The following is a 16544-nucleotide window of genomic DNA, read 5'->3' as shown; positions in this document are numbered from 1 at the left end:
TTTTGGAAAAAAGTGGTTTGGAAATAGCAAAGTGCTACTTGTATTTATGGCCCTATAACTTGCAAAAAAAGCAAAGAACATGTAAACATTGGGTATTTCTAAACTCAGGACAAAATTTAGAAACTATTTAGCATGGGTGTTTTTTGGTGGTTGTAGATATGTAACAGATTTTGGGGGTCAAAGTTAGAAAAAGTGTGTTTTTTTCCATTTTTCCTCATATTTTATATTTTTTTTTTATAGTAAATTATAAGATATGATGAAAATAATGGTATCTTTAGAAAGTCCATTTAGTGGCGAGAAAAACGGTATATAATATGTGTGGGTACAGTAAATGAGTAAGAAGAAAATTACAGCTAAACACAAACACTGCAAAAATGTAAAAATAGCCTTGGTCCCAAACGGACAGAAAATGGAAAAGTGCTGTGGTCATTAAGGGGATAAATATGATATACTATCATATAACATGGGAGAAAAATACAACAAAAAAACACAAGTTCTATAAAGTACACTAGATACAATTATCTTCAATCAGGTTATACAGTTCATTGAGATTTCAACCAAATGCAGAATACATACTGTCTGTAGAGAAAAAAAATTATTTATACAATCTTAAACTAAGTTCACAGTTCCAGATGAGTCCTTGAATAAGAGTCCCACCTCTTTAGGATGAGATTCACACTACAATAGCAAGACACTTCACTCAGTTTCACCAATCAAATGCTTCACACTTGAAAATAATGGCAATAGATAAGGGAATTAGTGTAATAACAGAGGAGGTGATAATGATACAGTATTACTACAGAAAGAAACTTGTTGGATCTATGTTTTAAAGACAAGTTATCCAAGAGGTCTGAATGAAAGACTAGAGTTTGCTTCATTTCTCTAGAGATACTGTGTCAGTGAAATATAATGACGTGGTGAACGCTAATTCCTGTACTTCAGGATTGCATTGAGAAAATGCTAATATGTTTTATATGTTAAAGGAATATGATGTATAATACCTTTATATGTAGAGCAGTTTTAAAAAACCTTTTTGCTATACGCCCCCATGACGTAATGAATGGAGGCGGGGTTTAGGGTACTAAAAGATGCACCTGTACCTGAGTAATTTAGCCCTGAGAAAACCCCGATATGTTTGGAGCAACAAGGGGTGAAACGTACGTTGGCAAGCTCCTAAAGAAGTCACACTAACTGACCTTAAAAAGCAGTCCCCAAGTAAGATTGCACTATTTCAGTAAGCACCGCGATCAAGGAGTATCAGTTTACCTGCATGAGTTGGTTCCTGATTGGAAACAAGATACAGCTGACAACCTCAGAGTTGGTAAAGGCAAAGGAGGAGTGAGCAGCTACTTACATGTGTCCTGTAAGCATCCCTGAAAAATAGGGAGGAAAGACACCACTAATCGGAAACAAAAAGCGAACAGCTGACCGGAGTAAAAGTGGAAGTCTGGAAGTTACCCCGGATGCAGTGCATGGCCTGGTTCTGTGCATATCTGTTTCCAATAGGTTGCCTCGGATGGTATGCAGCCCAGGAGAGGTGAGGGGACGCTGAGCTAAGCGTGGCTGTTTTTGCATCGAGAGGTGTAGAACAAACAGAGAAGACATACTGAGACACGAATCTGCAAAAAGATTTGATAACAGTGATCCGTTATTTTTGAGCGTGAAAGCCCATATCGGTAGTGAGAGCAATACCAAATGGCGGACACTGCCGTGGAAATGGTAAAGTGAACTGAAACTTTTTTCTTGTAGCTCTGATGAACTGGTGCATAATAACAATGGTGCAACATTATTATATGGAACTATGACTATGCTAGCACGGTCTTACTACGCATAATTTGTCTTGAAGTTACATAATATCTATGAAGGGGACTGTTTAAAAGTTGCAACATTTGTCTGTTACATTTGTTGCTACACTGTTATAATCTTTTGGATGACATTTTTTCTGTAGTGTTTAGCGCTGCATTGCTGTTATTCTAGTTGGTTGTTTATATCTATATACCAAATCACAAATAGATTATATTTAGACAAGACTGGCCAGTCATGTGTGATTTTTTTTTGCATCTTTTTTAATGTATGTCCATGATGTGTAGGTATTCTGCCCATTGATAGGGCTGGATTCCACCATTTTTAGATCTTGATTCTGTAATAAATTTATATAAGACTATTTTCAAAAAGAGTGCTGCAATCCCTTTTCTTTATACTTAATTTGTCGAAATTTTGTATATTTCATCTATCTTTATTTTTATATATATATATATATATATATATATATATATATATATATACATATATACATACATACAGTATATATAATGTATGTGTGTGTGTATGTATATATATATATATATATATATATATATATAAAAACTGGAACAGAGAGTGCACTCACCAGGACTTTTTACAAGTTGTATTACTTGAAAGTGAACGTTTTCGGGGGTTTAGCCCCTTCCTCAGACATACAAGTACATAGATAAACACACTCTCCTTGTAGGGCGGCACCCACCCAGTGACGTCACATCCCAGGCAACGAGAGTGAATAGTCTGTAAACAGAATACACAATAAAACACCCATATATGTGTGACAATTGCAGCAGAATACAGCAGATATCAAATGTACATATCACATGTATTGGGCAATCCCCAAGTATATTATAACAAATGTACATCAAACCTAAGATAAGGGGTTAATTGCGTGAAACTGGTAACATTATTTTTTTGTAATTTTTTGTAATTTTCCCTGTTTGGGCCTTGCACCCAGGCCTGACTGGGGTTAACTGCCTGTGACTCTGGTGACAGTGCAGCTTTCTGAGAGTGCTGGTTTGCACCCAGGGCTGTGCATGTTGCAGGGTCATAGGATGTGTACCCGGTCCGGCCTGAGAGTGCTGAACCCACCCGTGTTTTGTATATGTTTGGGGAAATTACATAAGCCTGTGCACCCTCCATTTTTTCACAGTTGCTTTTTTTCACAGTTGTTTGATTGTGAGCCTGCATTGTGTGGCTGTTTAGGGACCCAGGTTTATTGGAAGAAACCTTAACGAGGTACCTGGGCTTTTCACATTTGGCCAGATGCGGTAACTAATTCGTTCATTGCTGCTTTTTATCTTAGTTGAGAGCTTGTGAGTGAGTGCTGGACTTTTTCTGTGTGTTTATATTAAAATATATATTTTTTTGTAATTTTCCCTGTTTGGGCCTTGCACCCAGGTCTGTCTGGGGTTAACTGCCTGTGGCTCTGGTGACAGTGCAGCTTCCTGAGAGTACTGGTTTGCACCCAGGTCTGTGCATGTTACAGGGTCATAGGATGTGTACCCGGTCCGGCCTGAGAGCGCTGACCCCACCCGTGTTTTGTATATGTTTGGGGAAATTACATAAGCCTGTGCACCCTCCATTTTTTCACAGTTGTTTGATTGTGAGCCTGCATTGTGTGGCTGTTTAGGGACCCAGGTTTATTGGAAGAAACCTTGACAAGGTACCTGGGCTTTTCCCATTTGGCCAGATGCGGTAACTAATTCTTCCATTGCTGCTTTTTATCTTAGTTGAGAGCTTGTGAGTGAGTGCTGGACTTTTTCTGTGTGTTTATATTAATATATACAGTGTATATATATATATATATATATATATATATATATATATATATATATATATATATACACATAAATACATACATGCATACATACAGTATATATACTGTATGTGTGTGTGTATGTATATATATATATATATATATATATATATATATATATATAAACTGGAACAAAGAGTGCACTCACCAGGACTTTTTACAAGTTGTATTACTTGAAAGTGAACGTTTTCGGGGGTTTAGCCCCTTCCTCAGACATACAAGTACATAGATAAACTTACCCCAACACCAGACACCATCACACACACTCTCCTGGGTAGGGCGGCACCCAGCCAGTGACGTCACATCCCAGGCAACGAGAGTGAATAGTCTGTAAACAGAATACACAATAAAACACCCATATATGTGTGACAATTGCAGCAGAATACAGCAGATATCAAATGTACATATCAAATGTATTGGGCAATCCCCAAGTATATTATAACAAATGTACATCAAACCTAAGATAAGGGGTTAATTGCGTGAAACTGGTAACATTGTTACCAGCCAATCATGTGAGACTTGTAGTCATGGAAACGGCAGACACCGGCCGACACAACCAGGCTAAAGCAAAATCGGAACTGCCGTGTAAACATGCCCTGGCAGTGTTACAATGATACATATCAATCAAAATAACAAGAGTATTGCATTGAGCAATGATACTTTTTTATTGGACTAACTATATATTTATAAGATGACGAGCTTTCGGAAGAATCTCTTCCTTTTTCAAGTCTGAAGCAATACTGACCTATTTGATGAAATTTACAGATTATATCTTAAAACACAGACTAAAAAGACAAAGTGTTACAGAGGTCTGAATGCAGGGGGAGGAGGGGTGTCGTAAAAATTATGATGGGGGTTTAGGAGACAGGCAGATAGTTTCAGTAAAAGATAACAGGCAGGGGAAATATATGGTTAACGATCAACATAGAATCAATATGAATAAAGATGGGAAATTAGGTATACAGGGGAATATAAGATAGTCAAAAAAGGAGAAAGGAAAGAAAGAAAAAAAGCGGAATAATAAAAATGACAAAAGTGTGGACGTAGGCTTACCTGCGTACCTATGCATAGAGAGTGTGGAATATACAATGTAATTGACTACAGTATATGAAAGTACATTACAAAAAATTTTGATAATGGGTTAAGAAACCAGAGTCCACATTTAGTCCAGAATTTAGCAAGTTGAAGTGCATTATCATTTTCATTTCAAAGGTTTTTCTTTCCATGGTGTTTTTGAAGTTGCCTTTGAGAATCTTGATTTTGAGGTTTTGGATGGAGTGGTCAGGTTGGGTGAAATGGTGACCAACAGGGGTACAGTATTTTGTTTTACAGTGGTTTTTGATTGAGTGTCTGTGTAAGTTCATCCGAAAGGTGCAGTTTTTGGCTTGTTTCTCCAATATAATATCCCACTTCACATGCTGTGCAGTGTATCATGTATACCACATTTGCAGATATACATGAATATGCCCCTTTAATGTTATAGGATTTACTCTAGATTAGCTGTGCTGCTTTCACAAATGTGTTGACATAGTTTGCAGAGAGCTTTGTTGCAGCGCTTGGTTCCATTCTGGGTGTTCTTCTTATTAAGGGGTAGCTTTCTGTGGACCAGTTTCTGTTTTAGGTTGGGTGAGTGCCAAGATAGGGGTTTTTGGAAAGATTTCTTTTAGTATGGGATCCTCTGAGTAGTAGCTGTATGTTTTTTATGATTTTTCTTATTCCTTCTATAGCAGGGTTATATTTGACAACTAGTGGGATATGCAATATGTTTTTCTTCTCCCTGTATTGTAGCAAGTGTTCATGTGGGGTATTAAGGGCAGAGTTAATTTGTTTGTTTATAACCCTTATTTTGTAACCTTTTTCTCTGAATGATTGGGACAGTGTGTTGAGGTGTTTGTCACGGTCCTTGGTGTCTGAACAAATTATGTGATATCTGGTGGCCTGACTGTAGATTATGGATTTTTAAATGTGATTAGGGTGGTTGCTGGAGCTGTGGAGGTAGCTGCATCTATCTGTTGGTTTCCTGTATACAGATGAGTGTAATTTGCCATTTGTGATGGATATTGTATCCAGGAAGCTGACACAGTCTCTAGAAAAGTCCATTTTAAGCTTGATTGATGCATGAAATAGATTAAATGATTTATGAAAATATTCTAGGTTTTTTTCTCCTTCTGTCCTTATGATGAAAATATCATCTTTGTAGCGAAAGTATTTGAAGGGTTTGTGAGGGTGAGTAGCTAGTAATCTATGTTCTAAAAGAGGTTTGCATACTGTGGTGCCATTTTGGTGCCCATGGCTGTTCCCATGGTTTGTAAATAAATTGAGTTATTGAAGATGAAATAATTGTGGGTGAGTATAAATTATGTAAGTTTACTGACCGTAGAAGCACTATATGTCTGGTTAGAGCTGTCTCAGGAAAGAAAGTTTAAGCAGGCATCAATACCATCTTTATGTGGAATATTGCTGTACAGTGATTCCACATCCATTGTCACAAGTCTAGTATCCTTTGGCAATTCTGTTATCTGGCTGATTTTGTTAAGAAAATCAGTGGTGTCTTTTATAAAGCTAGTGGTGTTAATAACTAAGGGCTTAAGAATATTCTCCACTAGGCTCGATATTTGCTCAGTCAGAGTGCCCATGCCAGTTATTACTGGTCTCCCTGAGTTCCCTGGTTTGTGGATTTTTAGGAGCATGTAGAATTTCCCTATGCTAGGGTTAGAGGGCACCAGTTTGTCCAGTTTATGTTGCGTGTGTTTAGGGAATGTTTTTATTAGTTTTCTTAGTTGCAAAGTGTATTCCTGGGTGGGGTCCTTTTCCAGTTTATTGTAATAAGTTTGATCTGATAATTGTCTATTTCCCTCTGTGATGTAGTCCTGTGTATTCCTGATCACCACTGCTCCTCCCTTGTCCGCAGGCTTAATGGTAATATTTTCATTGTTTTTTACGTTTTTTATATCTTTTTTTTCTAAATGTGAGAGGTTATACATTATTTTTTTCTGCTGTGTGTTAAGGATGCTGTTCTCAACCAGAAGCTTTCATTATAGCTGTCCAATTTTGTGTTGCGTCCTGGTGCAGGTGTGAAGATTGTGTTCTTTTTGCTTCCATTGTAGTCCTCCATAGTGCTGGTATTTTCTTTGTCATAAAAAAAATATTTTAGCCGCAATCTCCTGAAGAATTCTTCTAAGCCTGAGTACAGTTGTATGTTGTCTAGATTTGTACTTGGACAGAATGATAATCCTTTAGACAGTACTGATATCTCTGGTTCTGATAGGTGGTAGTTTGAAAGGTTCACAATCCCTGAGTTTTCTGTATGGTTTTCTTGGTTGGTGACAGTTTGTGTTTTGAATGAGGTGCTGTTATTGTCAGTGGGTGTTTGTTGTAGTTGATCTGTCACCTGGAGTTCTATTTTCTTGCATTTGGTGTTTGCTTTTGTTTTGTGACAGGCATGCAAGTTTCTTCTTTTTCTTCTTGATAGAATTTTGTTGTGCTTTGTAGAAGTGTTGCATCTCTTTTTTAATTTCTTCATTAAATTCATTATTTTCTTGTAGTTTTTGTAGTAGAAACTGCTTATGGTCTTTTATGTTTTGCTTTTTGCTGTATAGTTGATGAATTAGGTTGTTTCTCAGTTTCTCACTGGTACGTCTGTTAAGTTTTTCAGCATACTCACAGTTAAGAGTGGTTTTCAGTCCATTAGGAATGAGATTCCTTTTTTTGCAGAATAAGAAGAAAATATCACTGTTGATCTGTGTTTCTTTTGTCATCAGTTTCATTGTTTACTTCTTATTGCGGCTGTATTCAGTATCTTCCATAGTCACGTTGATTGGAGTGAATATGAATGAAAATGATAATGCACTTCAACTTGCTAAATTCTGTACTAAATGTGGACTCTGGTTTCTTAACCCATTATCAATTTTTTTGTACTGTACTTTCATATACTGTAGTCAATTACATTGTATATTCAACACTCTCTATGCATAAATACACAGGTAACCCTATGTCCACACTTGTCATTTTTATTATTCCACTTTTTTTTCTTTCTTTCCTTTCTCCTTTTTTGACTATTTTATATTCCTCTGTATACCTAATTTCCCATCTTTATTTATATTGATTCTATGTTGATATATAACTTTGTCAGTATATGCTTTGTGTATAACCATATATTTCCCCTGCCTGTTATCTTTTACTGACACTATCTGCCTGTCTCCTAAACCCCCATCATGATTTTTACGACACCCCACCCTTCCCCTGCATTCAGACCTCTGTAACACTTTGTCTTTTTAGCCTGTGTTTTAAGATATAATCTGTAAATTCCATCAAATTGGTCAGTATTGCTTCAGACTTTAAAAAGGAAGAGACTCTTCCGAAAGCTTGTCATCTTATAAATGTATAGTTAGTCCAATAAAAAAGTATCATTGCTCAATGCAATACTCTTGTTATTTTGATATCTAAATCTCTGAACTAACACGGCTACTCCAATCAATGTATATATATATATATATATAATGTTTGTGTGTGTATTTAACAAAAGAAGATGCACTCTCATCAAGTTCCTGCTACCACCATGGTGCTATAAAATAATGTGTATCCTCCAAAATAAGCACTCGCTGGACTTTGGACAACTTAATACATCAGTTTTATTTGTGCCATTTCGGGACAGCTCAGTGTCCCTTCCTATAAATTCTGGTTTCTTTCTGTATTTTGCCCACTCTTATCTGTTTTATCTATCTGTTATAGATATTGCTGTGTATATGAAATATCAGTTTTGTAAAAAAAAAAAAAAAAAATCTGGAATTTACATTTATTTTGTATTATTTTTAACAGGAAAACATCCAATCTCGGCACTAATGGAGCTCTGCAATAAGAAGAAGTGGTGTCCTCCTGATTTTGAGCTGGTGGATGATACCGGCCCTGACCATCGTAAAAAATTCCTTTTTAGGGTAAGAATCATATCATATCATTTCTTGAGGTTAAGCTTATTTAGGGATCTAATTCAGTGCTACAAAAGCCTTTCATTGATATTTATAACTATACTAAGGTATTTTTATCTAGATATTTTTTTGCTTTCTCATTTGTCCTATTTTATAAAATATCCTGTTCATTTGTTTCAATTAAGCAATACACTCATTAATAAATTTATGATTGACTGCTGACCGTAACATTGGTCCTCATTCCACTTTATCAAAAAGTCTTTTCTTTCATGTAATTAGCAAGAGTCCATGAGCTAGTGACGTATGGGATATACATTCCTACCAGGAGGGGCAAAGTTTCCCAAACCTCAAAATGCCTATAAATACACCCCTCACCACACCCACAATTCAGTTTTACAAACTTTGCCTCCTATGGAGGTGGTGAAGTAAGTTTGTGCTAGATTCTACGTTGATATGCGCTCCGCAGCAAGTTGGAGCCCGGTTTTCCTCTCAGCGTGCAGTGAATGTCAGAGGGATGTGAGGAGAGTATTGCCTATTTGAATGCAGTGATCTCCTTCTACGGGGTCTATTTCATAGGTTCTCTGTTATCGGTCGTAGAGATTCATCTCTTACCTCCCTTTTCAGATCGACGATATACTCTTATTTATATACCATTACCTCTGCTGATTTTCGTTTCAGTACTGGTTTGGCTTTCTACAAACATGTAGATGAGTGTCCTGGGGTAAGTAAATCTTATTTTCTGTGACACTCTAAGCTATGGTTGGGCACTTTATTTATAAAGTTCTAAATATATGTAGTCAAACATTTATTTGCCTTGACTCAGAATGTTCAACATTCCTTATTTTCAGACAGTCAGTTTCATATTTGGGATAATGCATTTGAATCAATCATTTTTTCTTACCTTAAAAATTTGACTTTTTTTCCCTGTGGGCTGTTAGGCTCGCGGGGGCTGAAAATGCTTCATTTTATTGCGTCATTCTTGGCGCAGACTTTTTTGGCGCAAAAAATCTTTTCTGTTTCCGGCGTCATACGTGTCGCCGGAAGTTGCGTCATTTTTTGACGTCCTTTTGCGCCAAAAATGTCGGCGTTCCGGATGTGGCGTCATTTTTGGCGCCAAAAAGCATTTAGGCGCCAAACAATGTGGGCGAATTATTTGGCGCCAAAAAATATGGGCGTCGCTTTTGTCTCCACATTATTTCAGTCTCATTTTTTCTTTGCTTCTGGTTACTAGAAGCTTGTTTATTGGCATTTTTTCCCATTCCTGAAACTGTCATTTAAGGAATTTGATCAATTTTGCTTTATATGTTGTTTTTTCTCTTACATATTGCAAGATGTCTCACGTTGCATCTGAGTCAGAAGATACTTCAGGAAAATCGCTGTCTAGTGCTGGAACTACCAAAGCTAAGTGTATCTGCTGTAAACTTTTGGTAGCTATTCCTCCGGCTGTTGTTTGTATTAATTGTCATGACAAACTTGTTAAAGCAGATAATATTTCCTTTAGTAATGTACCATTGCCTGTTGCAGTTCCCTCAACATCTAAGGTGCAGAATGTTCCTGATAACATAAGAGATTTTGTTTCTGAATCCATCAAGAAGGCTATGTCTGTTATTTCTCCTTCTAGTAAACATAAAAAATCTTTTAAAACTTCTCTCTCTACAGATGAATTTTTAAATGAACATCATCATTCTGATTCTGATGACTCTTCTGGTTCAGAGGATTCTGTCTCAGAGATTGATGCTGATAAATCTTCATATTTATTTAAAATGGAATTTATTCGTTCTTTACTTAAAGAAGTACTAATTGCTTTAGAAATAGAGGATTCTGGTCCTCTTGATACTAATTCTAAACGTTTAGATAAGGTATTTAAATCTCCTGTGGTTATTCCAGAAGTTTTTCCTGTTCCTAATGCTATTTCTGAAGTAATTTCCAGAGAATGGGATAAATTGGGTAATTCATTTACTCCTTCTAAACGTTTTAAGCAATTATATCCTGTGCCGTCTGACAGATTAGAATTTTGGGACAAAATCCCTAAAGTCGATGGGGCTATTTCTACCCTTGCTAAACGTACTACTATTCCTATGTCAGATGGTACTTCGTTTAAAGATCCTTTAGATAGGAAAATTGAATCCTTTCTAAGAAAAGCTTATCTGTGTTCAGGTAATCTTCTTAGACCTGCTATATCTTTGGCTAATGTTGCTGCAGCTTCAACTTTTTGGTTGGAGACTTTAGCACAACAAGTAACAGATCATGATTCTCATAATATTATTATTCTTCTTCAGCATGCTAATAATTTTATCTGTGATGCCATTTTTGATATTATCAGAGTTGATGTCAGGTTTATGTCTCTAGCTATTTTAGCTAGAAGAGCTTTATGGCTTAAAACTTGGAATGCTGATATGGCTTCTAAATCAACTCTACTTTACATTTCTTTCCAAACAAATTATTTGGTTCTCAGTTGGATTCCATTATCTCAACTGTTACTGGTGGGAAAGGAACTTTTTTACCACAGGATAAAAAATCTAAGGGTAAAAACAGGGCTAATAATCGTTTTCGTTCCTTTCATTTCAACAAAGAACAAAAGCCTGATCCTTCATCCTCAGGAGCAGTTTCAGTTTGGAAACCATCTCCAGTCTGGAATAAATCCAAGCCTTCTAGAAAGGCAAAGCCTGCTTCTAAGTCCACATGAAGGTGCGGCCCTCATTCCAGCTCAGCTGGTAGGGGGCAGGTTACGTTTTGTCAAAGAAATTTGGATCAATTCTGTTCACAATCTTTGGATTCAGAACATTGTTTCAGAAGGGTACAGAATTGGTTTCAAGATGAGACCTCCTGCAAAGAGATTTTTTCTTTCCCGTGTCCCAGTAAATCCAGTGAAAGCTCAAGCATTTCTGAATTGTGTTTCAGATCTAGAGTTGGCTGGAGTAATTATGCCAGTTCCAGTTCTGGAACAGGGGATGGGGTTTTATTCAAATCTCTTCATTGTACCAAAGAAGGAGAATTCCTTCAGACCAGTTCTGGATCTAAAAATATTGAATCTTTATGTAAGGATACCAACGTTCAAAATGGTAACTGTAAGGACTATCTTGCCTTTTGTTCAGCAAGGGCATTTTATGTCCACAATAGATTTACAGGATGCATATCTGCATATTCCGATTCATCCAGATCATTATCAGTTCCTGAGATTCTCATTTCTGGACAAGCATTACCAGTTTGTGGCTCTGCCGTTTGGCCTAGCTACAGCTCCAAGAATTTTTACAAAGGTTCTCGGTGCCCTTCTGTCTGTTATCAGAGAACAGGGTATTGTGGTATTTCCTTATTTGGACGATATCTTGGTACTTGCTCAGTCTTTACATTTAGCAGAATCTCATACGAATCGACTTGTGTTGTTTCTTCAAGATCATGGTTGGAGGATCAATTCACCAAAAAGTTCATTGATTCCTCAGACAAGGGTAACCTTTCTGGGTTTCCAGATAGATTCAGTGTCCATGACTCTGTCTTTAACAGACAAGAGACGTCTAAAATTGATTTCAGCTTGTCGAAACCTTCAGTCACAATCATTCCCTTCGGTAGCCTTATGCATGGAAATTCTACGTCTTATGACTGCTGCATCGGACGCGATCCCCTTTGCTCGTTTTCACATGCGACCTCTTCAGCTCTGTATGCTGAATCAATGGTGCAAGGATTACACAAAGATATCTCAATTAATATCTTTAAAACCGATTGTACGACACTCTCTAACGTGGTGGACAGATCACCATCGTTTAATTCAGGGGGCTTCTTTTGTGCTTCCGACCTGGACTGTAATTTCAACAGATGCAAGTCTCACAGGTTGGGGAGCTGTGTGGGGATCTCTGACGGCACAAGGAGTTTGGGAATCTCAGGAGGTGAGATTACCGATCAATATTTTGGAACTCCGTGCAATTTTCAGAGCTCTTCAGTCTTGGCCTCTTCTGAAGAGAGAATCGTTCATTTGTTTTCAGACAGACAATGTCACTACTGTGGCATACATCAATCATCAAGGAGGGACTCACAGTCCTCTGGCTATGAAAGAAGTATCTCGAATTCTGGTTTGGGCGGAATCCAGCTCCTGTCTAATCTCTGCGGTTCATATCCCAGGTATAGACAATTGGGAAGCGGATTATCTCAGTCGCCAAACGTTGCATCCGGGCGAATGGTCTCTTCACCCAGAGGTATTTCTTCAGATTGTTCAAATGTGGGAGCTTCCAGAAATAGATCTGATGGCGTCTCATCTAAACAAGAAACTTCCCAGGTATCTGTCCAGATCCCGGGATCCTCAGGCGGAAGCAGTGGATGCATTATCACTTCCTTGGAAGTATCATCCTGCTTATATCTTTCCGCCTCTAGTTCTTCTTCCAAGAGTAATCTCCAAGATTCTGAAGGAATGCTCGTTTGTTCTGCTGGTAGCTCCGGCATGGCCTCTCAGGTTTTGGTATGCGGATCTTGTCCGGATGGCCTCTTGCCATCCGTGGACTCTTCCGCTACGACCAGACCTTCTGTTGCAAGGTCCTTTTTTCCATCAGGATCTCAAATCCTTAAATTTAAAGGTATGGAGATTGAACGCTTGATTCTTGGTCAAAGAGGTTTCTCTGACTCTGTGATTAATACTATGTTACAGGCTCGTAAATCTGTATCCAGAGAGATATATTATAGAGTCTGGAAGACTTATATTTCTTGGTGTCTTTCTCATCATTTTTCTTGGCATTCTTTTAGAATTCCGAGAATTTTACAGTTTCTTCAGGATGGTTTAGATAAAGGTTTATCCGCAAGTTCTTTGAAAGGACAAATCTCTGCTCTTTCTGTTCTTTTTCACAGAAAGATTGCTAATCTTCCTGATATTCATTGTTTTGTACAAGCTTTGGTTCGTATAAAACCTGTCATTAAGTCAATTTCTCCTCCTTGGAGTTTGAATTTGGTTCTGGGGGCTCTTCAAACTCCTCCGTTTGAACCTATGCATTCATTGGACATTAAATTACTTTCTTGGAAAGTTTTGTTCCTTTTGGCAATCTCTTCTGCTAGAAGAGTTTCTGAATTATCTGCTCTTTCTTGTGAGTCTCCTTTTCTGATTTTTCATCAGGATAAGGCAGTGTTGCGAACTTCTTTTGAATTTTTACCTAAAGTTGTGAATTCTAACAACATTAGTAGGGAAATTGTGGTTCCTTCATTATGTCCTAATCCTAAGAATTCTAAGGAGAAATCATTGCATTCTTTGGATGTTGTTAGAGCTTTGAAATATTATGTTGAAGCTACTAAGTCTTTCAGAAAGACTTCTAGTTTATTTGTTATATTTTCTGGTTCTAGAAAAGGCCAGAAAGCTTCTGCCATTTCTTTGGCATCTTGGTTGAAATCTTTAATTCATCTTGCCTATGTTGAGTCGGGTAAATCTCCGCCTCAAAGGATTACAGCTCATTCTACTAGGTCAGTTTCTACTTCCTGGGCGTTTAGGAATGAAGCTTCGATTGATCATATTTGCAAAGCAGCAACTTGGTCCTCTTTGCATACTTTTACTAAATTCTACCATTTTGATGTATTTTCTTCTTCTGAAGCAGTTTTTGGTAGAAAAGTACTTCAGGCAGCGGTTTCAGTTTGAATCTTCTGCTTATGTTTTTCATTAAACTTTATTTTGGGTGTGGATTATTTTCAGCAGGAATTGGCTGTCTTTATTTTATCCCTCCCTCTCTAGTGACTCTTGCGTGGAAAGATCCACATCTTGGGTAGTCATTATCCCATACGTCACTAGCTCATGGACTCTTGCTAATTACATGAAAGAAAACATAATTTATGTAAGAACTTACCTGATAAATTCATTTCTTTCATATTAGCAAGAGTCCATGAGGCCCGCCCTTTTTTTGGGGTGGTTATGATTTTTGTATAAAGCACAATTATTCCAATTCCTTATTTTATATGCTTTCGCACTTTTTTATCACCCCACTTCTTGGCTATTCGTTAAACTGAATTGTGGGTTTGGTGAGGGGTGTATTTATAGGCATTTTGAGGTTTGGGAAACTTTGCCCCTCCTGGTAGGAATGTATATCCCATACGTCACTAGCTCATGGACTCTTGCTAATATGAAAGAAATGAATTTATCAGGTAAGTTCTTACATAAATTATGTTTTTGAAGTACCAGTCAAAGATTTTGCAAGGTTGGTCTTTCCAATCTTTTTGTAAAATTCTGATTCTCCTAGCTTTGTGATAGAAGAATCTAAATGTTATTAAAGACACAGATATATTATCCTGCCCAGCTTTCTCTTCTTTCCCGTAATTTTATATGTATTTCTTCTTTGCTGCTAAAATGTACCTTTTGCCATTTTCCGCTCCTTTAAACCAATAGTGATTCTCCTATTCAGACCCTCCTATGAAGCTTCTTCATTTTAGTCACAAAATTTCTATCCCTACCGCCAAGGTGTCCAACTTCTTTAAAGAAAATCTTGCAGTTTTCTATTTCATAGTTTGCATTACCTTGGTATTGTTTTTTTGGGCCTTCTACTTTCTTTCATGTAATTAGCAAGAGTCCATGAGCTAGTGACGTATGGGATATACATTCCTACCAGGAGGGGCAAAGTTTCCCAAACCTCAAAATGCCTATAAATACACCCCTCACCACACACACAAATCAGTTTTTTTTACAAACTTTGCCTCCCGTGGAGGTGGTGAAGTAAGTTTGTGCTAGATTCTACGTTGATATGCGCTCCGCAGCAGGTTGGAGCCCGGTTTTCCTCTCAGCGTGCAGTGAATGTCAGAGGGATGTGAGGAGAGTATTGCCTATTTGAATTCAATGATCTCCTTCTACGGGATCTATTTCATAGGTTCTCTGTTATCGGTCGTAGAGATTCATCTCTTACCTCCCTTTTCAGATCGACGATATACTCTTATATACCATTACCTCTACTGATTCTCGTTTCAGTACTGGTTTGGCTTTCTACTACATGTAGATGAGTGTCCTGGGGTAAGTAAGTCTTATTTTTGTGACACTCTAAGCTATGGTTGGGCGCTTTTATATAAAGTTCTAAATATTTGTGTTTAAACATTTATTTGCCTTGATTCAGGATGTTCAATATTCCTTATTTCAGACAGTCAGTTTCATTATTTGGGATAATGCATTTGAATAATCAAATTTTTTTCTTACCTTAAAATTTGACTTTTTTCCCTGTGGGCTGTTAGGCTCGCGGGGGCTGAAAATGCTTCATTTTATTGCGTCATTCTTGGCACTGACTTTTTTGGCGCAAAAAAATTCTAAGTTATTTCCGGCGTCGTACTTGTCACCGGAAGTTGCGTCATTTTTGACGTTTTTGCGCCAAAAGTGTCGGCGTTACCGGATGTGGCGTCATTTTTGGCGCTAAAAGCATTTAGGCGCCAAATAATGTGGGCGTCTTTTTTGGCGCTAAAAAATATGGGCGTCATTATTGTCTCCACATTATTTAAGTCTCATTGTTTATTGCTTCTGGTTGCTAGAAGCTTGTTCATTGTCATTTTTTTCCCATTCCTGAAACTGTCATTTAAGGAATTTGGTCACTTTTGCTTTATATGTTGTTTTTTCTATTACATATTGCAAGATGTCTCAGATTGACCCTGGATCAAAAGCTACTTCTGGAAAAACGCTTAACTGAGTTCAGTTCTACCAAAGCTAAGTTCATTTATTTTAAATGTTATAAATGTTTATCTTTAGCTATGGTTTGTAATAAGTTATTATGATATACTTTTACATGCAGAATCCATTAGTATTTATGCTTTATTGCCATTCGTACATCTTATGTACAAGAAATATTTAGAAGATTTATAAGAAATATTTTTCTGATTCTATTTTAAAGGCTTTGTCTGACTTCGTGCCTTCTAATAAAAAATGTTAGGTCTTTCACTTCTTTTTTAATTATTGAAGTTTCAAATGACCAACAAACATACTGTTTTATCCTTCTCCGATGATGTTTTTTCTCTTTCAGAATTTTCTTCATCAGATATTGACACTAACAAATCTACTTTTTTATTAT

At 37.2% G+C, this 16544-nt stretch overlaps 1 protein-coding gene across 1 annotated transcript in view; it reads left to right on the top strand.

The window, feature by feature from the left end:
* The window catches only part of SON (SON DNA and RNA binding protein), a gene marked incomplete in the record, with an annotated part of 747918 nt that overhangs the window by 720846 nt on the left and 10528 nt on the right, over positions 1-16544 (top strand). The window contains 1 exon segment of the mRNA XM_053705170.1: positions 8438-8553. Coding sequence (XP_053561145.1) covers positions 8438-8553 — 116 coding nt within the window.

This window comes from Bombina bombina, chromosome 3 (genome assembly GCF_027579735.1).
Source record: "Bombina bombina isolate aBomBom1 chromosome 3, aBomBom1.pri, whole genome shotgun sequence".
NCBI lineage: Eukaryota > Metazoa > Chordata > Amphibia > Anura > Bombinatoridae > Bombina > Bombina bombina.
Note: the sequence above shows the minus strand (reverse complement) of the source record. Positions and strands in the feature narration are given on the sequence as shown.